The sequence below is a fragment of the Catharus ustulatus genome, chromosome 2 (genome assembly GCF_009819885.2).
Source record: "Catharus ustulatus isolate bCatUst1 chromosome 2, bCatUst1.pri.v2, whole genome shotgun sequence".
Classification (NCBI taxonomy): Eukaryota; Metazoa; Chordata; class Aves; order Passeriformes; family Turdidae; genus Catharus; species Catharus ustulatus.
Window position 1 is genome coordinate 92,565,831 of NC_046222.1, and position 25,744 is coordinate 92,591,574.

The following is a 25,744-nucleotide window of genomic DNA, read 5'->3' on the forward strand; positions in this document are numbered from 1 at the left end:
CTTTTTAGCGACAGTTGAGATTGTTCAGAACTCTACAAGATTGTCTCCACTACCATGTAAAGCTGAAAACAGGATTTATCTTTTACTTACATAGAACCCACAAATTAAATTGTGTGTTAAATATATTTGCATTTGTCAAGATGAGAATCCTGCATTTAAAAAAAATCTTCTGATATGTTCTCTCTGACAGAAATCTTGTGTTTCAATGCCTGACTAATCTCTGCCTTGCTGATGCTATTGAATGAGCTTTGTATGTGAAAGCTCCACTAATCCTTGTACTTACTGTTTGAATGTTTGCTACAGGAAGCGAGCAGCTGCAAAGCATCTAATAGAGCGCTACTACCACCAGTTAACCGAGGGCTGTGGAAATGAAGCCTGCACGAATGAATTTTGTGCTTCCTGTCCAACTTTTCTCCGTATGGATAACAATGCAGCAGCCATTAAGGCCCTCGAGCTTTATAAGATTAATGCAAAACTCTGTGATCCTCATCCCTCCAAGAAAGGAACAAGCTCAGCTTACCTAGAAAACAATTCCAAAGGTGCCCATAACAATTCCTGCACTGACAGAAAAATGAACAAGAAGGAAATACAAGGCCCAAGAGATGACTTTAAAGGTAAGATGTTTACAGTTTTCCTAAAAAAACCCATGTTTTGAATACACAAGTTCAAGCCAACAGAATTTGCTCTGGTGGTGTTCTGCTGACTTTAGTAAAATACAATGTTGGACAATTGAGTATTTTACTATGGATTCAGGAAAATGGACGGATTAATCCTGAACACTGATTCCAAATCTGGATCCTGACCACATCTGTTAACGACCTGCATTTGTAGTCTTATAAGAATGATTTTTGCAAATATGGGAAAGCTTTAAGTGCTGTTGTACGACTGTTTTAGTTTTGCTAGTTTCATAATTATTCTGCAGTCAATAAATTTTAAAAGTTATACTTTAATTCCAGATTCTATGTTAAGAAACATAACAGATGAAGGAAACGATACAGTGGGTGATAGTCAGTACATTCACTAAGCTAAAAAATGTTTGAGCACAGTTATTTTTAAGCCAGTGTAAAATAAAATATTGTTCTGTATGTGTTTTCTAACTCCTGTTTAGCTTTCCAAACTATTTCTAATAGTAAATACATACTAATAGAATAATGATGCAAACACATCCAGAAACAAGGCCAAATGGTTTTAAAAACCATTAACCTTTGAGGAGATCACCTTTCAGTATTATGGCAAAAAGTGGTATAAACACAAGTCCAGATTCACTTTATTTTAGTTAAATAAAGTTAAATTGTTTACAGCAAAGATTTAAAAATCCTACAGAATTATCAATAAAACATAATGCTGTGTTATAAGCAACCCATTATGAGATGTTATAAGTTGTTCCAGTCAATAGCATCATCATTTTCTTCTTTATCTGATGCAAGGATAAATTTGTACCCAAATTATTTATGATCTGAATAAGCAGAGAGGCAAACACTAGGAAGGGGAGAGAGAAGGCAATGTAGCATTAAATGAGCAACAGGCACATTAAGTCTATTTTGTAGTTTTATCTCTTGATTTTTTTTGTGTGTTTTTAATGGAGTTTTTCAGATACAGAATTTTCCTTATTCTGTCTAACCTTCCCCTCTCCCCAAGGCAGGTACCTAAGAGTTTTCTCAACCTACCTCCAGAGACAGTCTGTTGGCTACAGCAGTGACTCAGACTTCTCTTTTGGAGCATCACAAGTATTGACCTTTCTTTGTAGCTGTATAGACAGAGGGCTTCAGTGCATTCATAAAGCTCATCTGAGGCTTAGTTACCTTTGGAATTGTGTGATGTCTAAGGAATCTAGCACTCTGAATTTTTTTTAAGGTCTGTATGCTAGAACAGTTACTGGGAAATCTGCAGCAAAGTTTAGCAAAGCCAAGGAAAAGGATATGTAGCTTACTTTTATGCTTAACATAGGATTGAAAGTTCTAAATAAATGAAGAGAAATATCCTTCAGAAATAATTACTTAGATTACTTTTCTGGAGTTCCTGAAATACTAAAACCTTTGAAAGAGTGAATGAGGAATTCCTGTTTAAGTATGGAAATCTGAAATTCATTGTATTGTTAAATTGTCAACTTGCGCTGATAATTTTTATCTGTGAATAATGTCTGTGATCCAGAATCAATGAACTTGAGACTGTGGTCCTCATTTTGAGAAACTGTGTTATGGAACATTAACTGTATCAGCAGATAAATTTCTCTTAACACAAGAAAATTAAGACTTCTTTTAAGACAAGTTTTGCTTCCTGAGCATGCACTGCAGCGGATAAAAATAGATGTTGCACTAAGCTTGAATCCTTTCATAATGTTTTCAATAGAGCTGTTTTTTTAACAGGACAGATTTTAGTTTTGAGCTTTGTCAGCGTCTTCAGATTGGAAGTCAGTCTAAGCTTAGACAATAAGCTTAACCTTTCCTGTTAAGACTAGCTTGGTGTTCTGTGAAAGTCAATAGGTACTCTGTCTTTACATCATCTAGTTTGCATCATCTGTTTTTAATTTAATGATTTCTTGGAATGAATATCAGTGTAGATAATCGCATTTCAAAATGTTTTAATGTACATCTTTATTAAGGGTCTTTATTAAAATGATGCACTTCTTTCTGCAGAGGTAGGTAGTTCTAGCGTGGTTGGTGAATACAGTTCTGAGATGTTTTCTATATTTCTAGAGATGCTATTAAACAGATTCTGTTTTATTTCTAAATTAGTTCAGAAGCATCTACCTAAACTGCTGTAAATCATCACCTGGTGTGAAAGCATCTCTGGGTTCTGTTTGAGAAGTAACACCGAAAGCTATAAATAATGTTTTCTTTCTTTTTTCTGAAGAGAAAGGAAGATTTCACATAACAAATGGACTCTTCAAATGACTTATTTTGTATCAGGAGTTTGGGGAGAGGGAGAACAGACAGGTATTTGGAGCAGATGATGTGTGTAAACCATCTTGTTCATCTGAATAACATGCTGATGAGTATACCCAAGTTGCTTATCTTAGCGAGGCCTGATGTACAAAGAGATAATCTACAGGCCAGAGTGTATATGTAATTTAGAAGGCAGCATAAATTTCAGAGCATATATTGAGGGTTTGGGGATGGTTTTCAGGCACCAATTTAGTCTAAAAACAGTTGCAGAAAGCATGAAAAAGAGAAATAAATCTTATATTCCCATTAACACACAACAAAACAAGTGATTGAGTCTTTTCTTCAAGGTCTGGTTTGAAAAAGGTTGATACAGTCTGGTTTGTTTAGTTTAATGACTTACATATTAACTGTGCAGATTTACCAGAAGACTGTATTGTCACAGCCTTATTCATTAAGTCTTGTGAAGTTTAAACCTCTTACTGATTACACTTGTTTAGACAATACAGTACTGTTAACTACCAAATGTAGTTAATTGGCTGCAAAACAGTTTCACCATTGTGCACATTCTCTGATTGACATCCATGAATAAAATATCTTACAAGGTCAGTGAATAAGATCATGATTTATTCGTGCTAATGAAATTATAAAGTATCTGTCTTGAATTTATTCAGCACTGTTTTTGCAGTTTTAGTGATGATGTGAAACACAGATCTCTTGGGTAGGGCAAACCAGAAGTATTTTATATTTTTAATTTTTGTCTTAATAAAACTAATATCTTTATCTTTTTATAGATGTGACTTTTCTAACAGAAGACAAGATATATGAAATTCTTGAACTATGTCGAGAAAAAGAGGATTATTCCCCTTTAATCCGGGTGATTGGGAGAGTGTTTTCTAGTGCTGAAGCACTGGTACAGAGTTTCCGAAAAACCAAGCAGCACACCAAGGAGGAGCTCAAGTCTCTTCAAGGAAAGGATGAAGACAAAGATGAAGATGAAAAGGAAAAAGCTGCCTGTTCGGCTGCTGCTATGGAAGAGGATTCTGGTGCATCATCATCTTCGTCATCAAGAATAGGTGATAACACACAGGGAGACAATAACCTCCAAAAACTAGGCCCAGATGAAGTGTCTGTAGATATTGAAGCAGTCAGACGGGTCTATGATAGGTTACTTTGTAATGAAAAAATAGAAACTGCCTTTTTAAATGCACTTGTGTACTTGTCACCTAATGTGGAATGTGACTTGACTTACCATAATGTGTACTCTCGGGATCCTAACTATCTGAATTTGTTTATTATCGTTATGGAGAATGGCAATCTTCATAGCCCAGAATACCTGGAAATGGCTCTACCATTGTTTTGCAAAGCAATGAGCAAACTACCCCTTGCAGCTCAAGCAAAACTGGTCAGATTGTGGTCTAAGTACAGAGCAGATCAAATTCGGAGGATGATGGAAACATTTCAGCAGCTTATTACTTACAAAGTCATAAGCAACGAGTTCAATAGTCGCAACCTAGTGAATGATGATGATGCTGTTGTTGCTGCTTCAAAGTGCTTGAAAATGGTTTACTATGCAAATGTAGTAGGAGGGGATGTGGACACAGATCATAACGAAGAGGAAGATGAAGAACCCATCCCAGAATCAAGTGAACTAACTCTTCAAGAGCTGTTGGGTGAGGAAAGAAGAAATAAAAAAGGTCCTCGAGTGGACCCACTGGAAACTGAACTTGGTGTTAAAACTATAGATTGCAGAAAACCACTTATTCCTTTTGAAGAATTTATTAATGAACCACTGAATGATGTTCTAGAAATGGACAAAGACTACACTTTCTTCAAAGTAGAAACAGAGAATAAATTCTCATTTATGACCTGTCCCTTCATATTGAATGCTGTTACCAAGAACCTGGGATTGTATTATGACAATAGGATCCGGATGTACAGTGAAAGACGCATAACTGTGCTCTACAGCTTAGTTCAAGGGCAGCAGCTCAACCCATATTTGCGACTGAAAGTGAGACGTGATCACATCATCGATGATGCGCTTGTCCGGGTAAGTCCCGCAACAGTGTGGTGCCTGAGTTTGTTGGCTCTGACTCGTGCAAACTACGTGGGCTTGGAGTAACTGAAGATCAGTGTGAGTGCACATATACTAGATTTCCTCTAGGAGAATCTCTAATAGCTTTATTATTTGAATTCTAAGCATGATGCTGAAGATTTCTGTGTTCAGCAGAACTACTTCTGCTCAGAGTGGTTGAAGATTTAGATATTTTAAAGTGTCAAATAGCTCTTATTCCCCATTATCAGATCCTGCACAGGTCTTGATGGTGAGAGTGACCAACTTCTGTTTCTTTGTCCTCTGCACTGTCCTGGATCGTTTTCTGATGGTAGGGATTTTCAGATAGAAATTATAATTAAAACATTTTAGTTGTTGCTCTTCTTGTGGAGTTACAAATTTCTAGAAATAAAGCATTATTTTAATTTGGTGCATATACTGTTACTACTGAGCAAGAAAGGCAGACCTGTTAACACCAGAGAAATGTGAGAGCAGCCTCTTTCTGAATATGCTGACTTCTTAAATTAAAACTTAATGTCATTTCTTCATGCATTTTTGGAAGAGCAGAATCATACAGGATACAAACTATTTTACAGTAAATGGGTTCATATATGACATTAATATGTTCTTTAATTTTAGGACCCTTCCTTTTTTGTTGTTTTTGTTCAAGCTGGTCATTTTTAAAAGCTCATTTTGCTGTGTTCTGTTATTAAAGCACAAGGTTTGGAAATTTTTTAATTTACCCATGGCTTAAAACTTATAACTGAAGACCCAGAGAGGTGTTTAGAGAGGTTTTGGGGAAATTACCTGATTTTGCCTCTCAGCCCAGCTGTTACTTGTAGTTAAATTTGATTACTTTAACTGCCAATGAAGGTCAATTGTGAGAACCCTGAATGACCTCCTACCTTGATTTTTCTGCCTGCCTAGGAATTTCCAGCTGGGTTAGCGGCTTCATGGGAGTTGCTGATATCATGACTTGTCAGGGAAAACATTTGTCTTCAGTGCCAAAAGAAAAAATAAAATTTCTGCAATGCAGAAATGGCTTCTGTCTGTAAACTCAACTTTATATTAGGCAAATAAATAAAAAAATACTGTGTACCAGTTTTTTTAAGAATACTCTTTGTAATTTCACTACCTATCAGACTTACAGTTGTGACCAGTTATGTTTTGTCATATTATTGTAATGGAATTTATTCCCTGAATGTTCAGCTTTGGGCACATAAATACTGGGAAAAAGATAGGGAAAATACTTTCTCTTTTGGAGAGGATGAGCTAAAAAAGCTTAAGAGCTAGTTTTAGGATCTTCTTTTCAATGTCAATTCCAACAGAGCAAAAGCAAACCTTCCTCTTCATGCTGATAATAAGAAGGAAAGTCCATGAATATGAGAAAAGGCATTCTTTCACATACTGCTTGTTGTGGAAGTTGAAACCTTTGAGGACAAAAAAAATATGTTTAGTGTAGTTAAAAAGTTTGTGGGTGACATCAAGTTGCAATGGAGCCAGAGCAGTCACTGTTGTGCATACTTTTGGCCAATAGGAAGTTTGGGAAACTTGTTTCAGATTAAACTCAAACATTCTAAGCTAAATTGTGATGCGCTTGCAGCAGCTCTTGCTCAGCCTAGCAGCCTGAGTTACATGCCTGGGCAGTTGCCGTGGTTCCTCCTATGGCTGTTAGTTTAAACTGTCAGAGATAATAAATTATGGTGACCTGACTGTCAGAGCCCCAAATAAAGTAAAATTTTAAACTGTTTATTCCGGGACAGAAAATAAAGGGAAAAGATAAAATTGTTCTAAATTCAGGTAGTCTGAACTAAACTGTAGTGGTAGCCAACAAGACCAAGTGCAGCCCAGGCATTTCTCAGAAGTGGAAAATGAATTATATTCAGTAAAATGGAGATGAGCACAGACGTGTCATTCAGAGTGGAGGAAGGGAGTATGTGCTGTTTCAAACACATGTTACAAGGTAGCTGTTGTGGGATAATGTGGATGCAGGGAAAATTGTATTGTATGAAGTGGGTACAGAATCCACCTTTTAACTACTGCTGTCTTAACTTAGGATACATAATATCATTGCTCGGGGAATAGATTTTAAATATTCCCGAGGAAGTGTTAGTGTTAGTGCCTATTCTCTTTCATTGGTTTTTTCCCATTTTAGTATCAGAACGAGTCTTCAGTACTGAACTTAGGAAGGGTCTCACTGAAAAATACCAGAAAGATCTTTCAAGGATAATAATCTTCAGTAGTGAAAGCATGCTCTTAGATCTGTTCAGTGACAAAATGTTTCTGAACATGCTTAATACACAGGTAATTAATTATGAGTACCAACACATTTACCCTCGAATTTCATGTTTTTTTAACTTCAGAGGTTTGAAAGTTTACAGGCTTTTTTGAATTGTAACTACTGTTTATGTCACTAGACCTGCATTTTCACAGAAAAGTCAGTGAAGTCTTTTTTGAGTATCTGTGGAATAACTGATAACTTCCTGGTAAAAGCATTTTCAAGAATATTAACTAAAAGGAGGTTGAGATAGTCTTACTCATATTTTCTTTGCTGATGTTGAATATTTTTCAAATGCATTGATCAGCCTTCACAATTTCTTGCAAATATGCTAAATACTGGCTTTCCGCTAATTAGTTGAGCTGATCAAGTCGTTACCAAGCTGCTTTTCTCCTACCAGTACTTAATATTTTAGCTTTTGTAATTCAGTATGTATGTATTCTCACTTCTTGGACTTCATTAAAGAAAATATGAACACTAGTAAGTGATTTTTTTTGTTATTAACGTAGGACCTTTTTCCTTTTACTAAGAATTTTAAGTAATACTTTTTAAATACCTTTAAGGCATTATCATGTTTAAAGTTGAAAGAATCTTAGTTCCCCAAAACACATACATCTAAGGAAAAATTTTATTTACAAATTCCTTGTTCACTTCCTTTGCATGTATGAAACTTGCCTCAGAAACTTATTTTTCCTTTTTTATTGGAAATTATTTAATGAAATATCTTTTTGTATTATATACTTATTGTATACTTATTTGTATATATGTTAGTCTGAAAAGTCACCCAGGGACAAGGGTGGAATGTTAGAATTTGTAACACTTTTAGTCCCCATTTTTTTTAGGGCACCCTTATACTTGGGAATGGTAGCTCAATTTGCAGTTCCTGAAAGCAGTTAAAATTCTCTTTTCTGTCTAGCAAGATTAATAGGTTAGCTGTACTGCTGAGTCATGCTGTGTGAGTGTGGTACTAATGAAAGGAAATATATCCTTAAATCTTCTCCCTTTTCATTCCCCATTTCTTTAATCCCCTTCTTCTGAGTTTGCTCTTCCCCCACCCCCATGGCCCAGGTTAAATGTGGCATTCTTCGCAGGTAGCAGTAATTTAAAGGGTGTGAGTTAAACACACGACTTCTGCAGGTGGAAAGCATGGTGGATTCCTTCAGCAGCATCAGGCTTGTACTTGCTTGCAGATTAGAAACTAATTTTGACAACTTTCACATGGAATGCAGACAGCTAGTGGGCAGCAACACTCTCCTGCTTGTAAATGACTCTGCTGAATGTATTGATGACCAAAACTCTTCTGTGACACCTGAACCCAGTAGGCAGATTCTCTCCTGTATTAGCAGCTAAGTACTTCAGGAGATTTACATTGTTTGAAGTTGAAGTTTGTGTGTTCAGGTGAAAATGTAAGCACTGGTATGCCTTGGTTATGACTGTTGATGTGTGAAGCTCCAAATGCATGAACCATAAACAACGGGAGAAGAGGCGGCTTTGTCACTCTATTACTTTCCATGCCAGTTTTTTAGAAGAAGCATGTTGACCGGCTTATATCATGATGTGTCAATGGTACTTTCAAGCTTAAATTAGCTGTGTTCTGTCATTTTTGCTATTTAGTGTGAAAAGTATTCCAGCCTCTGCCTTAAGTTTTAACATAACATAAAAGTTCTCTTTAAGGTGGTTTATGGTCGTTTTTAGCTGCATAGAAATTAATTCAGTTGCTATCAGTTTTAAGCAGGTCACCAAACTCTGGTGTTACATTAAGCTTTTAAATGGTTTCATGTTTCTGTCATTCAGTGAACATTCCTGTCTTTCAGGAAAGCGGTGTTACTCTGTAAACAAAGTAAAATCATCCAATGTCTTAAGTTGTGGTACATTGTTGTGTTTCAGCAAACAAAATACAGATATTCTGTATGACATCATCTCTCAGCTTTCAGCTTGTCAATTAATACATTCTTCTGCTGCTTTAGACATGCTACACGCTTGCTTTTTAGAAAGTCCCTGGAAAATGTAATGATTATTTCAATGACATGGCCAGTTAAACAATCATGACAGAAAACGGCTTCTAAAACTTCGCTAATTCACACAGCTGGATTGTGTTTATCTAGCAGCATCTATGTTGACAATGTAGAGGTAGCTGTGATTATTAAAAACAAACAAAGTAAAGCCCCAAAAAACCCAAGAGCCCGACAGCAATAACTGAAGTTCATACTTCCCTGCTATAGAAACACTGCTACAGTTCTGCTAAAATCTAGTGCCTCCTTACTGTTGTGTTTGCTGCTGTTGCCCAGTGCATTCAGTTTTTATTTTGAGGCATCAGTGTTGACACAGATATTCAAAGGAGCAGCTAAACCCACAACTTTGAGTTGAGCAGCTTAGCAGCATTTTCCTGCTTATAGAATCTACTTCAAGGAGCATCAGGCTTTGCTCAAAATGCTGGCTTTTGGGTAATCCTTTATCTGACTCCCTTGCAGACATCCAGTGCACTGTTCTAATCTGCCTAGCTAGCATTGCTCAACTAAGAGTGTTTCCTTCCTCTTTTTTTCAGGCTGTTTTTGTCTGCCAAAGAAATAATTTTGAAATTTCTTTAACTGCTCTGTATGTATAAATATGAACACTTTCCTTAGTGCATTTCCATTACACAAGAGAGTGTTCACACTATGACATAGGGTTGCTGTCCCAAAAGAAATGCAGAGACAACATACGCTTTCTCAGAACTCGTGAAAATTCGTAAGTCATGCAGTATAGTAAATTACTGGCAGTAAAGACTACAAAGCCAACAAAGTCATGACTGGGGAGAAAAAAATGACAGCTTTATTGCTGTTGGTTTTAAGTGGAAAGGATCCAAATAGTAGAATTTCTGTCTGTCCAACTTGAGCATTTAATTTACAGTTTTAAAATAAATGCTAGTTCTCTGTTTTTCAAAAGTTGTAAGCTGTACTTGGAACATTGTTGAAGCTCCATTGATGTCCTAGGAAAAGAATGTTTTATACAAGTGGCTTAGGTAGTGTATAACTAAGTTTTTCAGAAAATGTGGTTTGCTGATTGAAATATAGACGAATCTCACTTGCTGTCATTATTGGGGTCTTCACAGCTTGCCTTTGTGGTTTTTTTAACTGATGTTTATATGCTATGAAGTTACACTCCCTCTCTTTCCAAATACAGTTTTCAATACCAGATAGTGCCATTTTTTCTCCACATGCTCCTTTTGCATGTGGTGCTTCAAAGTCTTCTTATGATAACCCCCCTAACTCTCACACATCCTGCCCTGCTGCGCTGCTCAGATCATGTCTGGCTGACTTGGCAGTTAGAAGGAGAAAATGTGTCTTGCTGGTGGTGTGACTTTGTGAGTTGATGGTGTCATTACTGCTGCCTTTACCTTCTCTGTTCTGTTCCTGTTCTACTTTACACTTCTGTACTAAAATTCTGGGCTGCAAAGAGTGTTGGCATGTGTGGATAAGGTGGGGTAGTGAAATAAAAAGTAAGGTTTAGCATGTTAAGGACACCTGCGGGTAAGTACAATTTGCAGTAGCCCAAATCAGAGGCAAATCTCACAAGTTATGGTAGAGTAGTATACAGGTCCATCTGTGCCTTTATTTGCTGCTGAGTTTTCTTTGCCTCATAGCTGTGTTTAGTGTAATTGTGCTGCATAAGTGTAACCAGTGTGTTTATGCTTTTAAGTAGCATATTTCATATCAACTGCAAAATATTCTTGCTTAACTTCTGATTTACTGGAAAGATATATTTTTGGTGTAAGCAAGTGAAGAATCTGGCAATGTGCACTCACAACCCAGAAATCCAACCATACCCTGGGCTGCATCAAAAGCAGCATGACCAGCAGGTCAAGGGAGGTGACTGTCCCCTTCTGCTCTGCTCTTGTGAGACTTCCTCCTGGAGTGCTGCATCCAGCTCTGGGTCCCCAGCATAAGAAGGATATGGACCTGTTGGGTTTAGTCCAGAGGAGAGATGCAGAAATGATCAGAGGGCTGGAGCACCCCTTCTATAAAGACAGGCTGGGAGAGTTGGGATTGCTCAGCCAAAGGGAAGGCTCCTGGGAGACCTTATAGAAACTTCCTTATAGAAAGTTCCTTATGAGGACTGGAGAGGAGGTTTTTACATGGCATGTAGTGATGGGACAAGGGTGAATGATCTGAAATGATAAAGGAGAGGTTTAGATTAGCTATTCAGAAGAAATACTTTACTGTGAATGTGGTGAGGCACTGCAGCAGGTTGCCCAGGAACGCTGGGAATGTCCTATCTGGTTGATGCTAGATGGGGCTTTGAGCAAACTGGTTTACTGGAATGTGTCCCAGCCCATGACAAAAGGATTGGAACTAGATTATCATTCCAGGTCCTTTCCAACCCAAACTATTCTGTGATTTGGTGGCTTCTAATGGACTTTATGTAGACTTGCAACCCTTTCTTGTAAAATGTCAGAATTTCTACTTGGCCTTAACTGAATTTTCACTTTCATAGCAACAGTGCAGTAGATCTGTTTAAAGGCACCGAAGAAATAAGAGCAAGAGAGTTTTGAGACTTCCTCATTAGGGTCAAGGAGAGGGGATTGATTTGACTAATATTACTGTCTTTTTTGGTTTTAGGATTTTTTCCCCAGCTCTTTGCTTGAGAGATGCAACTACTCATCAAAGGCTTGTTTTCTGTCTCCCACTCTGAAAACAAATCTTTGTGTAATCCCTTCACAAAGCCGTTTATTGTCAAACATGTAGATCATATTGCAGAATCTTCATTGTCAGATGAATTTAATTATCCCAGTAATACATCTTGTTTTCTTCTTTTTTCTGTGAATTGTGTGCAACACAATAACTTGGTTTAAATAAGTGCTTAAAAGAATAGAAATAGAGAATGCTAACAGCCAGTGAACTTTAATGGACTGGCAGATCAGTTCTGTGGTAAATTTCTTGCTGTTAATTCCCAGATTCTAAAACATGCTTTCAGTGGTTTAGCGTTACTATTGATTTCTCTTACTTTGCTGTTGTGATTTGTGCTCGCTTTCTTCTTAAATTTGTAGGGTACTTTTAGTTTCATTATTTGATGCTAAACTATTCCAATAAACAGATTTACTAATGAAATATTTCTTTCTCTTCACTCAATAGCTAGAGATGATTGCCATGGAAAATCCTGCAGACTTGAAGAAGCAATTGTATGTTGAATTTGAAGGAGAGCAAGGGGTAGATGAAGGAGGTGTTTCCAAAGAATTTTTTCAACTGGTTGTGGAAGAAATCTTCAATCCAGATATTGGTATGTGTTCTAAAAATTTACTGATTTAACAGATTTTTCTTATAAAAGGTTGACCTGGGTGATCTTCCAAACTGGTTTGTATCTATGTTTATGCTCTTATATCCACTGCTGCTTCTCTCTGAAGCTCTCCAGATTCGTTGATGGTCAGGAGAATATTTGCCACACATTGAGGCTCACTATGTTGTCAGCAGTCATCCTCTTAAAGGAGGAATGATGGAAGGAGTAACTGTGTATAGTTAATGAGAACCATCATTACTTGTTTGGATACAAATCAGTAGTACAGGGGTTTTTTTTGCAGGGTTCCTTTATTTGCTCTCTCACCTTTCTCCTCACTTTGCTTTGTGATTAGCTTCAAGAATTAGTAATCAAACCATAGATGAAGAGCTATGAGTTATTTCCTCCACTTCCTCCAACTTAATGAATTTGATAGTTCTGCAGATCCAAAGTGTGACAGCACTGTCAAATTTTACTGTAGTTAAATAACCAAGAGTAATTTGCTCTATTAGAGTCAAAATTTTACATTTGTGTTTCAGCAGTTATATTTCCATCATATTCTTCTTTTCCCTTGCTCCCTGCACCAATCATTTATGCAAGGACATGGTTCTTTTAGTGTGCAGCTCGTCAACTACTCTGAAAAGATGAAAATGTTATAAAATTATAAGAATGCTTCATGGTAGAATAGAAATGAGACCTGCCAGGTTCCTAATTTCACATTTTATGTAAAGTGTTACATTGTACTTCCTGTAATGGCTTCCATTAAAGAAACCTAACAGCTCATGGCTGTTAATTTGGTTTCACTGGACTATTTTAAAAGAGAAAGCTGCTGTTCTTGGTTTTGTAGCTTAGAAAATTGGTGAACATAAACATAAATCTATTTTGGCTGGATCAGAGAGGGGGTATCTGTATCAGGTACTCAGAATCAGTAGCAAAAATCTGAACCTTGCCACTTGCCCTTCACCATATGCAAACCAGTTCTTGTAACAGGTGGTACAGAACCATAGACAAGTCCTACTCACTCTGAAAAATGCTATTTATTTGGAGAGATCTGGAATCTGAATTAGCTTGCTTCGAAGTATGGCAAAATAAAGAACTCTTAGTACTTCAATTGATTAAATTTTATTTTCCACACAAAATAAGTACAGTAAATTCACGAATACAAGCCGCACTGAGTATAAGCCGCATCTCTGAGTGTTGGCAAACATTTCGGTTTTTGTCCATAGATAAGCCGCACCCGAATATAAGCCGCTTTGTCGTTCGCAGCGAGGACCCGCGTGCAATTAGTAACAGAACCGCGGGAGGGCGGGGTTTACTGGCTGAGCTAAGGCTGTGCAGGCTTGGCCCGCTAGGGGCCGCTGACGGGGCCAGGTAGCCCAGCTCGGTGCTGCAGCTCGGGGCCGGCCGCCGCTGCCACTGGGCTCAGTCACCTCGGGTCGGCGCTGCCCCGCGGTGGCAGGCAGGGACGGAGCTTCCCCTGCTCCTACGGCAGCGGCGGCGGGCGGGGACGGAGCTTTCCCGCGCCCGTGGCGCCGGCGGCGGGCAGGGACGGAGTTTCCCCGCTCCTGCCGCGGCGGCGGCGGGTGGGGACAAAGCACCCTGTCGGCTCCCCGAGCCGCGGCAATGGCTGCGCAGGGCTTCCCCCCCCTCCCCGGGCCACAGCAATGGCTTGCGCGGGGCTCCTGTCGGCTCCCCGAGCCGCAGCAATGGCGGCGTGCGCTTCCCCCCCCTCCCCGGGCCGCAGCAATGGCGGCGCGGGCTTCCCCCCACCTCCCCGGGCCGCCGTAGGGGCGGCCCGGGTCCCCCCTCTCCTCCCTGGGCTGCGGCAATGGCGGCGCCGGGCCCCCCCCCGTCTCTCCCCTGGGCTGTGGCAGAGGAGGAAAGAGAGCTCTCCCGCCTCTCTCCCCGCCCCCCGTGCTGCCTACAGGGAGCCAGGCTCCACCCGCGGTGCAACAGAGTAGCGATTTGTAACAATCGCAAAATGCCGACTTTGCAGCTGCTCGGCTCAGCACTCTGGCAGGCACTTCTGAGGTTGTATTAGCCGCTCCTGATTATTAGCCGCATTTCCGGTTTAGGAGCAAAATCTTAGTCAAATTGGTGCGGCTTGTATTATAAGCCACACCATTTTGACTAAAATTTTGGTCCGAACCTGGAAGTGCGGCTTATAATCAGGTGTGGCTTATATATGGACAAAGAACGAAAAGTTACTGTTTTAGTTTGGAGGACAGGTGTCTGCTGAGAAAGGAGAATGTAAACAGGTGTCTGCTTTGAAATGGAGAATGTAAACCCCCCTCCCTCCAAATTATTATAATTTTGAAATCAAGCGACTCTCAGGCAAAAATATGGGAATTAGGAATAACAGTTCTTTTCTAGGGAAATTAAAATAGAAATACAGTACTACAAAGAAACAAACTCCAAACCCTGACAAAGTCAGAGTACAACCTGACACCCTGTCAGGCAGGGTGTTGGTAGCAGTCCCATTAAATGGTGGCTGCAGTCCTCCTGCAGTGACAGATGTGATTCAGTTGAAGCAGTGCTCCTGCAGAAGGTGCAGTTTCCCTCCAAAGGTCCAGTGGGGATGTGGAGAAATCCGGTTTTCCTCTGGAGTCCAGTGGAGAAAGTGGCTCCCTTGTATCCCAAAACCTCTGTTTTTATCTTGGTAAGAAATGCTGGACTCTTTCCCCTGGCTGGAGCAACTTCCAATGGGATGCAGTAATTTCATCAGTCCCACAGTGGGACTCAATGGCCATTAGCAGAAAATGACTTGCTGGAGGAAGGATGGGTTGTGAAAAGATAAAGAACAATGCCCTGCCTGGTTTCAGTTGATGGTCCATTAGCAGAATATCTCCCACGGAGATAAGGATCACTGTCCCCACTCTCAACAGATGGTGATAGAATAGATACCTTTTATCACACTCTGTATTGTAACCCAAGACAGTTGCTGACATCCGGACATGGGGCTTATAATCAGGTGCATCTTATAATCATGAAATTACTGCACATTTTCAACTTGAGTTTATCTAAACAGAAGTTGTGGGGGTGTATTGAAATACTCTATTTAGTAATGCTAAAGTGTGCTTACCTAAGATCCAAGCACTGTATATGTACTCCCTGCATTTAAAGATAGGTAATAGATTAGGTGTGGATGCATGTTCTAAGTGTTACTTTTCTATTAAAAATGTTTAAAAGTATGTACACAACTCTGGGGGAAAAAAGCTTTTTATTGGCTTTTGACATAAATGTGTAAAAGCAAAAAATGTAGCTTGCATTCAGTGTGTGTATATATGTATATGTATATGTCTATATATGCATTGCAGTATAGCAATTCATGCATGCACCAGATATATCAAGTGTGATTTTTGTTGATTTATAAATGTTTTCTTTACCTGAGAAAACAAGGGAGATCCTTTAAGTGGAATTTAAACTGTCTGTCCTCTAATAGGTATATTTGAAGAGATATCTATTGTTATTATAGCTTCTTTGACTTTTTGAGTATTTCCATATTGAACTACCTTGAAGTTTTACTCAAAGGAGGCAATCAGAAACTCAGAAAAAAATGCTGGTAAAAGTATTCCATGGTAAAGGGGAAAAAGTGATAATTTCATATAACTTCAAGGGCAATTGTTTTCCCCTTCTTGCAGATTCCAGTTTCTTCCGGTGTCTCATTATGCTTTTATACTGTAGTCTTAATTTTTGGTAGGGGGGTAAAATAATATATTTCATGTTAAAGTGTTTCCAGATGTGGATCTGGGTAAACTGTTTCTCTTTCATTATTAAACATTTGCTGGAGTTGTTTGTTTTGACAGTTTAACTTTTCCATCATACTCCAAAAAGTTCAAGTCCTTGCTTTATACTAGTAATCCTGAAGTTACTTCAGTCAGTTCAGAAAATGCCATACAGGATTCCATATGACGTTTGACCTATATATTTCTGAGTTGCTCATCTATTTCTGATTTCCAGTTGCCTTATCTGATGGGTCAGTCTCTTTATTTGTGTGCTCCCCTCACTGCTGATCCAGCCCTAGTCACTTACTGAGATACATAATCCATTCTGGGGAATAGCCAGAGTCTTTGAATGAGCTTGCAGTTTATTGCCTTATGTGGAATGAGGAGTCTTTGTCTCTCGAATGAAGATGATATTTTCAGTCTTTAGAGTAATTTTCTGTTCATGTGGCTTTGTAATCAGTTTGTACATCTCATAGGTATATGAACAAACTGAGTAGATAAATCCTTGTAGCAAGTGTAGTTGATATTCTTCACCATGTGGGTCTGAATTATGGTGTGTTGAGAATAAGGAGCCTGGGGCAGTTTTTCTTAGGCTCTGTCAGAAAATCATGACAGCTGTACAAGCAACAGATGACTTGGACTGTACCTGTCCAGGGTGGTCTCTCTCTCACCTTCAGTCTATGGGGTTTGCATTTATCTTGCTTCAGTATCTAATCAGGTAAGCAATGGATTTTATTGTGGATTTCACTTAAATCATTTATAGCCTGTACACTCCAGTTTCATAAACAAGAGCTATCTTGTGTCTCGCTACAGCCAAAAAGGTAAGGACCTCTGCCTGTCTCTTGTCTTCACATTTTCTCCCTACAGCTTCTGGCATGCACCAGTTCAGCTGTTTGTTGAAGTCCTCAGTGCTCAGCTCATGAGCTGGGCAGGAAATTGGTCACCTGAAATAGTGAACTGAATGAGAGAAGAAAACCACTCCCTTTAGACAGTGACAAGCTGTTAAAATTGCAACCCCTTCTGTGAGGCCATGTTCAGATATATGTAATAGCTGCAGTAACAATGTTCCTTGAGAAAAGCAAACAAATCTGTCAGGATTGTTTCATCTGCATGTTTTTGACTGTTTATTTTCTTTGTACTTTGTACAGTACTACTGTATTATCAAAGTAACAGTCACTGTTGTCAGTGTGCTGCTGGTTCCTCAGTAGTGGAGGGGTGAAAGCTTGTGTACATGCAGCTTCAGTGAGTGTTGCAGGATGTTGTATCACAGTTCTTTTGCACACTTTTAGTGGTGCTGTGAGTAACAGTGTTTTGAGCAGCTCCAGTCACCCTAAGGTAAGTAGTTTCTCTTTGCTACTCAATTCAGTATAATGTTAAACATGTCTTAGACTAGTGCAAATGGGTTTATGTATGTTTTATGTGCCATTTTTATTGAATTACAACCATAATTGTTCAACTTTTTTTTTTTATTATTAACAGGGATGTTCACATATGATGAGTCTACAAAACTGTTTTGGTTTAATCCGTCCTCTTTTGAAACTGAGGGTCAGTTTACCCTGATTGGCATAGTACTGGGACTGGCTATTTACAACAACTGTATACTGGATGTACATTTCCCCATGGTTGTCTACAGGAAGCTAATGGGCAAAAAAGGAACTTTCCGTGATCTGGCAGACTCTCATCCTGTGAGTTCATTATGTTCTTTGAGTTTAATAGTGCATTTTTCATGCAATAATTTAATAGTTAAACACAAGATCAGTGTCAAAAGTGAAAGTGAAATAACCAGTGACTTACATTAAGAGTCTGAATTGGTTAAAACAGATTCATAAGCAATAAATCTTCTTGCTGCATTTGGTTTGGAGGAGGCAAAATTGTAAGGTCAATGAATAGGGCTCAGTAACAATAAAGCTTTATTTTTTTTACTACATAAACTCCTAAATGTTACTAAGAATTAATAAACATAAACAAGCATGTTTCTTCCCAAAGAGATTTCTAAAATTGAGCTGTTTATAGCTATATGTAGAAGAAAAGTAGAAACTTCTACCCAAAAAAACTGTAGGTAAGAGTAAACATGCAAAGGTGTGATGTTCTTACTGGCTCTTGTCCAAAGCAAGAGGCAGATGTTTATGAATATCCCTACAGTTAATGAGTATCCCTATCAGAGCAGTGATGAGTGTCCATCTTCCCACACCCATTCCTAGCCAGTGGCTGTACACAAACACTGAGCTGTAAAGATGCTTTATTAGAGCACACAAGTGTGTGTGCAGGATGTCTTGGCCCTGGTCCACCTGCAGTCAGAGATCACCAGTGGCTTCCCCTCATGTTACTGGTAGGAGTTGTTAGCAAGCTTCATTTTGTTTCAAACAATGGGACACTTTCCTATTATAAGCAGTTATACAAAATCTTCATATTTTCAAAACAGATTAGTCAAATGATACTGTCTAAAAAGAACTTGGCTTTCATTTTTGAAAATGGGGCGTGTGTAATCAAAAATACATTATCTGGTGTGCTTTGGATGGCTACATACAACAGCATGCCAGATTCAACCAATTTCTCTCTATAATGATGTTGAGAAATAGTGCCCTGAGTTTCCTCTAACTTTTATTACATACTCAAAACTTTTTGTGACCAAAAAACAGGTGAATGTATTTCTGTGGAACAGGGCAGTCAGGGAATTTCCTATTTTTTCTCCCCTTCTCTTACATTTCTCTTTTAACACCTACACTGATTTCTTTTAAAATAATCCTTTTTTAACTCTTTGTGATCTCATATGACTTAAACATTTCAGAGCTTTTCAAACCCAAAATGAAATTCACAGTAGTCAAGCCTCCAAATGCTTTTTCTAGTACTTCAGAGCATGAAGAAGAGGATATTCACCAGCCCTTACCACCAGTGGTTCCAAGTCCAGTGATTTTCAGTGCAAGGTCCTTTTTAAATGTCCTGTGGAAGAACCAAAAACACACAGATAGTGAGAGGTTGAGGCTTACATGGTAACTTTCATGTTTCAATTAAAACATTGGGGGGAAATTTATTTTTTCTAGTTCACTACAAAAATACAGTTGCACACAGTTGTCACTTTCACCTTCACTTTGTATTCTTTAGCCCCTACACCTCGATTGCAACCAAATAATTGTTCCTTTGCTGCAAGAGAGTCTTGGGCATTTTTCCAAGAGAGTCTTGGGCTTTTCCTAAGGCATAGCAGGGAGGAAAGCTGGTTGCTCCTTTGACTAGAGCAAACTCTTACAGGTTATTTCAGATTCCACTTGGTAAATTCTGACCAAATTTGTGATTTTTTTATTTTTGGTTCATAAATGTCTTCTTATGCTAAAGACTACCCCATCTGTATTGCTTCAGGATTACTTCCTAATTGGTTTCGGTTTTAAATAAGAAGATAAAAGCCTACTCTCTGAGTTTTAGCTGATATAAAATACAGGGTTTTCTTTGATTTTTGACTCATAAATGTTCCCCTTACTAGTGTAACATATTCGGGGTGCCTAAAGACAGATTCAAAAGACTTAAGAAGACGTCATTAAAGGCTCTTAAACTGCAGGTTTGACCACTGCATTTTGGAAGATTGGTGGGTACTAAAACACTATTATAAAGGAGTTATCAATGATTGCCATGTTTCTTTTTTATCTTAATATCTTCTGTTGTTTCCCTTTCCAGATACTGAGCTTAATAAATTATTGTTTGGACTGCTATGGCAGATTTTTAGGTGACTTGTGTCATAGAATATAACAGCCCCTTTTGAGGCAGGTGCTTTCATGTCCTGTATTACTCAGTGGAGTCCATCAAAACTTATTTCTGACAGATGTATTTCTTGTTCTGTTAGGTTCTGTATCAGAGTTTGAGAGACTTACTAGAGTATGAAGGAAGTGTGGAAGATGATATGATGATAACGTTTCAAATATCTCACACGGATCTCTTTGGCAATCCAATGATGCACGATCTAAAGGAAAACGGTGATAAAATTCCTATTACAAACGAAAACAGAAAGGTACACTCAGCTTTTTAAACAGAATCTGTAGTTCTTTGATATACTGTATGTAGAATTATGTAGAACCCTACAAAGGTTTGGTGTCATATTTTTTTAATTTAAAAGGCTCTTTTAAAATTGTCATAGCACAGTGTGGTTATGAACAGAAAAGGCTTCTCTTAAAGAAAGCTTTGATACATGGACACATAGCTTCTGAGTGGGATGTTTGACATGTTTGAGCAGTATTTGAGACTTGTTCTTTTGAGTTGCTGACTAAAAGCTGAGCTCAGATAATTTGCATAGAATTACAGAATTATATTTATTTTGGGGTCTTGTATTTTTGGGAAGTACTTCAAGTGGCATGTGTTGAAGCACTAAGGTTTTTTGGGGTTTATTTCCTTGCAGGAATTTGTCAATCTATATGCTGACTATATACTCAACAAATCAGTAGAAAAGCAGTTCAAGGCCTTTCGGAGAGGATTCCACATGGTGACCAATGAATCTCCTTTGAAATATTTATTTAGACCAGAGGAAATTGAATTACTTATTTGTGGAAGTAGGGTAAGAATTTTGAATATACACTAGAGAGTGGAGCTTTTTTGGTTTTTTTTGATCCTGGGTATATAATTAATGGTCATCTTTAAAAAATCATCTTCTTTCAGAATTTAGATTTTCAAGCACTAGAAGAAACTACAGAATATGATGGTGGCTATACAAGAGACTCTCTTATTATTAGGTAATTTTTTTCTAATTTTGTAAAGATAAAAAGCACTTCATCTGCTTGTTTCTTCGTAATGAATTTAATATTGTAAGATTTGGTATTTTTGTAGTACTGGAGATGCAAATCTTATGTGTAATTTTACTTTTCTCAGGTACTGTCATTAGAGAAGAAGAGATGATATAAGCATTGTTGAATCAGTATCATTCCTTAGGAAACAGGAATAATAAAATAACTGCAGAACACAGCCAAAATAATGTTTAAAGACAGTTAAACTGCAGTGTTTAGTATTATTTCTGATTTCTATTTCTGAATCTCATTTATTGGTAAATGCATTATGAGAGTTTTGCTTTATGAATGCAGCTTGCAAACTTGATGTTAAGACTGATTAGAACCATTACACCTTCAAAGCTCAACTACTTTTGAAATTTTTATTTATACCAAAGAAAGTTTACAGTTTATATTTTTGATTTCTTCTTTGATAGGGAATTCTGGGAAATAGTCCATTCATTTACAGATGAACAGAAACGACTATTCTTACAGTTTACAACTGGCACAGACAGAGCCCCTGTGGGAGGACTTGGAAAGTTAAAGATGATCATAGCCAAAAATGGCCCAGATACAGAGAGGTAAAAGAAAAACCCCAAAAACACTGCGTTTTTCTTGTTTCTTTCATAAATGGAAGTGAATTCTGTGCTTTTAAATTATTAACCTAGTTAAATCTGAAAGTTTAATCTATAAGAAAAGTTTATTTTCTTCAAATTCATTATTTTTTACTTGTAAAATAGAGACGTATTTCTTTTGCATGTTCCAAGATCTGATTCTTGTATTTTTTGTCCCACAGGTTACCTACATCTCACACATGCTTTAATGTACTTTTGCTTCCGGAGTACTCAAGCAAAGAAAAGCTTAAAGAAAGATTATTGAAGGCCATCACATATGCCAAAGGATTTGGCATGCTGTAATAAGTATAACAAAAGGGATTAAGAAATTATGGTGATGATGTCCCTGTCCAAAAAGGCCATAAGATAGTGAGCTACAGTAGTCACCTGTGTTTGTGCCTCCCTTCTTTACTGGGGACATTGGGCTGGAACAGCAGATTTCAGCTGCTTATATGAACAAAATCTTTATTTTTTCTTTTAGCGTGAAAGTGTTACATATTCTTTCACTTGTATGTACAGAGAGGTTTTCCTGAATATTTATTTTAAGGGTTAAATCACTTTTGCTTGTGTTTATTACTGCTTGAAGTTGAGCCTTTTTGAGTATTTACAAGAAAACAAACTGTACTCTCCCAAGGAAAATATTGCCATCATTTGTAGACCATGTAACCTTCAAGTATGTGCTATATTTTTGTCCCTGTATCTAATCAAATCAAGAACTGTACTTTTTGAAGAGTTTGCTTTTGAAACTTGAAGTCTTGAAAAACAGTGTGATGCAATTACTGCTGTTCTAGCCCCCAAAGAGTTTCTGTGCAAAATCTTAAGAATCAATAAAGATGGAAGGGAGAACTTGGAATGTTAAATTGCAGCCTTGAGAACTTTACTTTAGTCACAGCACAACAATTAAAATTCATTTCACTATATGTTGTCTTCACATGTCTTGTAATAAACTGTGTTTTTAATTAGGAAACATTTCTTAGCATATGAAAGGGTAGAAATTTTAGTTACTTTTTTTAAAAAAGAAGTTTACTGGGGAAAGTGCATTTTCAACTGAACAGCTTTAGAGTAGGGAGTGAAGTGTCTGGAAAAAATATAGGAAGTTTTTGCTATATTATTAACAAAGCATGTGGAAGTGCACTTAAAATGAAGTTCTATTCTTAATTGCCTATTATGTTGACATTTAAAATAGACAATCCAAAGTCTTCCCTACATGTTATGTCATCATCATTTATTTAATGAATCATTTTTCCTACCTATCAAGGCACATGATCAGTGTTGCACCATAGTCTAAAGGGATGGCTACTGTATTTTAATCTCATCTAACAATAAGCAAAATTGAACAATATTAAACGTGAGGCCTACTTCATGTTGTACACTTCCAACCATTAAATAAACTGTTAGAAAGTAAGTACTAAGGTTATGTTCATCTACTACATAAAGTATTCAGTAGGTTTTTAATTTAACTCTACAAATCATATCAGAAATAAATCCTTTACCTTTCTTAGTCTGTGTTTAATGTTAATTTCTCCTGTTGCAATATACGATGAAGGGATTATGCATTTGTAAGTGCAGATGTAACTGGCATATCTCTTTTCCAATACAAGCTGCAGCGTGTGTGCAGAGCTGAGCTTGTGCCTTGACAATTGCTATAACTGGCTACTACCGATCAAACCCATGACTGTGTGGAATTGGCATTAAAAGGCTTAGTTTTGAAATCATTGGAAAAAGAAAAGATGTCTTTCAGGACTATTTTAATAAATTCTTTCTAGTAATAGAAACAGACAACTGTTATGTAACTATGATGCTGAATAAAACAATGACCTTTTTTCACCATGGTTCAGTGAAAAAGAAAATAAGTTACTTTCTTACTTTGATAAATTAGATATTAAATTGTTTGATTAGAAATTGTTGTAGTACTGCATAATTTGAGGGTTACAGGTATGGAAAGCTCTCCACCCGTGAACTGTAGTGATATGGGATCCGGCGGTGTTCCCCTCTCAAATTTAAGCCAGTGCCAGGTGGCCTGGACACACAGGACTGAAACTTCCTGGGGAGGGAGAGGCGCTGTCTGTTTTCTGGCCTTTGATCTCAGAGGTTTCCCTTAGGGCTTGCTTTCTTGTATGCCCACCTTGTATGTCCCAGAGGAGGAAAACAGAAGATACCCTACCTCTCAGTGTAGAGTGGTCGACAACAGTGCCTGCTGAGCCCTTCAAATTCGGAGCAACTCTTACTGTAAGCGGTGAGAACATTTGCTGAGTGCCTTGAGGTGCTTCACTACAAGCGTGAACACATCATGATACTGCTGTGTGGTATGTACTGTGTTCACAGTCTAGTGCTGTTAAGCTCTATCCCTGTAAGTCTTCTACTGATTTAGCTGTGGTTTGTGGTTCACCCAGCTGACAGGTGTATGTCATTCATGTTGGGTTTTTTGTATAGGTCTAAAAGGTGTGCAGGAGGCATAACTGGATAGCAATACAAAGTTCTCTTAACTGTTGATGTTGTAAATATGGTCCTTCTGTTTTCCTTTAGCATTAAGACTAAAATAATACATAATTGCATTGACCTTCAAAAGCATAAGTTGTTTTTCAAGGAGTCATTTTCAGGTAAGATATAAGTCTTTAATATTTACATTTCTCATGTTAATATATACTGCCTCCCCTCAAATACCACTGTATTGAAACCTTATCTTCTTAATGCTGGTGTATGCACAGTAGTTGTTCAGCAGCACCAGTTGATACGGTTTAAAATAAATAAGTTTTGAAGTCTTATAGCCACAGGCTGCATTCCTGTTCTACAGAAATTTCAAGTCAGTGTTCTGTTGTTTGAAGAGGAAAATGTCATTTTAAGTTGGGTTTGGTTTGGGATTTTTACTGGGCTCCAGGCACAATTGGAGTGTCTTTCACAGTGTCTAGCAAAGTTTAGGTCTACAAAACTTGGATGTACTTATGTGTGATGAAAATACCTCTCTTGAGTGAGACAGAAGATTCCTCTTCCAAGGCAGTAGTCTGATGCCAGTGTGGTGGTGTTCTCTCCACAGGGTGTCTTCAATATGTTGACAAGAAAATATTTTGGACATCTCAGCGCTACCTCATTTGACAAAAGAAAAATACTTCTTCAAGTATCTCCTTCTGCACCCTAACAGACTGCCTGGATGTCTCCAACCTCAGTGCAAAAGGGGCCATCAGGCTTCTGTGCATTGTACAATCACATGCTTCAAAAATGATAGTAGTGCAAGAGAAGTAATGCCCTGAAAAGAATCATCTTAATGTGGCACTGTTTCAGATATAATTAGGAGTGAAGAAATAGTTTTCTTTAGCTCTGGAGTTATGTTAGCACATAATGCTGCGTAAACAGAACTTCACCTTTTACAAGATCAAAGCTTTTCCTTATCGCTAAAAAGATTCAAGAGCAGCTGTCAGGAGTGAGCACAGTTCAGTTAACTAAGGAGTAGTATTTTGTGAACTTCTCACTGGGCTTGTCTTCCACTTGACAGGCAGCAGCCTGAGACAGGATGGTGGTGGCAGTCAAAGGCACCCCCTCCAACCCTGCATTCTGAAGAAAGCTGATGCTGAAATGAGCTCCAAGGAGCTCCATGTTATGGTAGTCAGTCCATGCCCCCCATCCAACAGTGGCTTCACTGCTGAAGCAGGAGCTTCCTGTCACATCTGACACCCAGGTGTGATGGACCTGGTGGGCTTAACCTCCAGGGAGCTGCAGTCTGAGCTGCCCAGGTGCCTGCCTGGGCTACTGCTCCGTGAAGGAGGGAATTGGACACAGGTTCCCATGCTACTCATGTTCCAGAAGAGGACAACCCCCATATCATCAGCTTTAAGGTGTTTCCATTGCACTGTTGTAGCCAGTTACCTCCAGGTAAATTTTTAATCTCACAAGAGGATTAAAGATTTCCTGCTTGCTTCAAGAGTTTTTATGATGAATATGAATTGGGTGGAATGCTTGAACTGTGCCTTGTTTATTATTCAGAAAAACTCCATCATTTCAGCATGCAAGATGGAGCTGGAATTTCTTCCAAGTTAAACTATTCAAAATCAAACCTTTTCTAACAAGAGCTGAGTTTATTATTATGCTTATTCTGAGTCACAAGGGTTTGTGATAAGTTACAGTTCTTGTTCATAGTTGAAAGTTTAATTAAATTGTCATAAAATTTATAAGACCATTGGGGACTTGAAAAAATTAATTTTTAAA

At 38.1% G+C, this 25,744-nt stretch overlaps 1 protein-coding gene across 6 annotated transcripts in view; it reads left to right on the forward strand.

The window, feature by feature from the left end:
- UBE3A (ubiquitin protein ligase E3A) overlaps positions 1-23,376 on the forward strand; it is a 54,054-nt gene extending 30,678 nt beyond the window's left edge. For all 6 annotated transcript variants that reach the window (XM_033085174.1, XM_033085193.1, XM_033085167.1 and 3 more), the window contains 9 exons: positions 304-614; positions 3,677-4,932; positions 12,325-12,469; positions 17,668-17,873; positions 20,021-20,185; positions 20,570-20,725; positions 20,827-20,900; positions 21,368-21,511; positions 21,727-23,376. In XM_033085174.1, the coding sequence (XP_032941065.1) occupies positions 304-614; positions 3,677-4,932; positions 12,325-12,469; positions 17,668-17,873; positions 20,021-20,185; positions 20,570-20,725; positions 20,827-20,900; positions 21,368-21,511; positions 21,727-21,847 (2,578 nt within the window). In that variant the 3' untranslated portion in view covers positions 21,848-23,376. The remainder of the gene's footprint in view (positions 1-303; positions 615-3,676; positions 4,933-12,324; positions 12,470-17,667; positions 17,874-20,020; positions 20,186-20,569; positions 20,726-20,826; positions 20,901-21,367; positions 21,512-21,726) is intronic.
- The last annotated feature ends 2,368 nt before the right edge of the window (positions 23,377-25,744 follow it).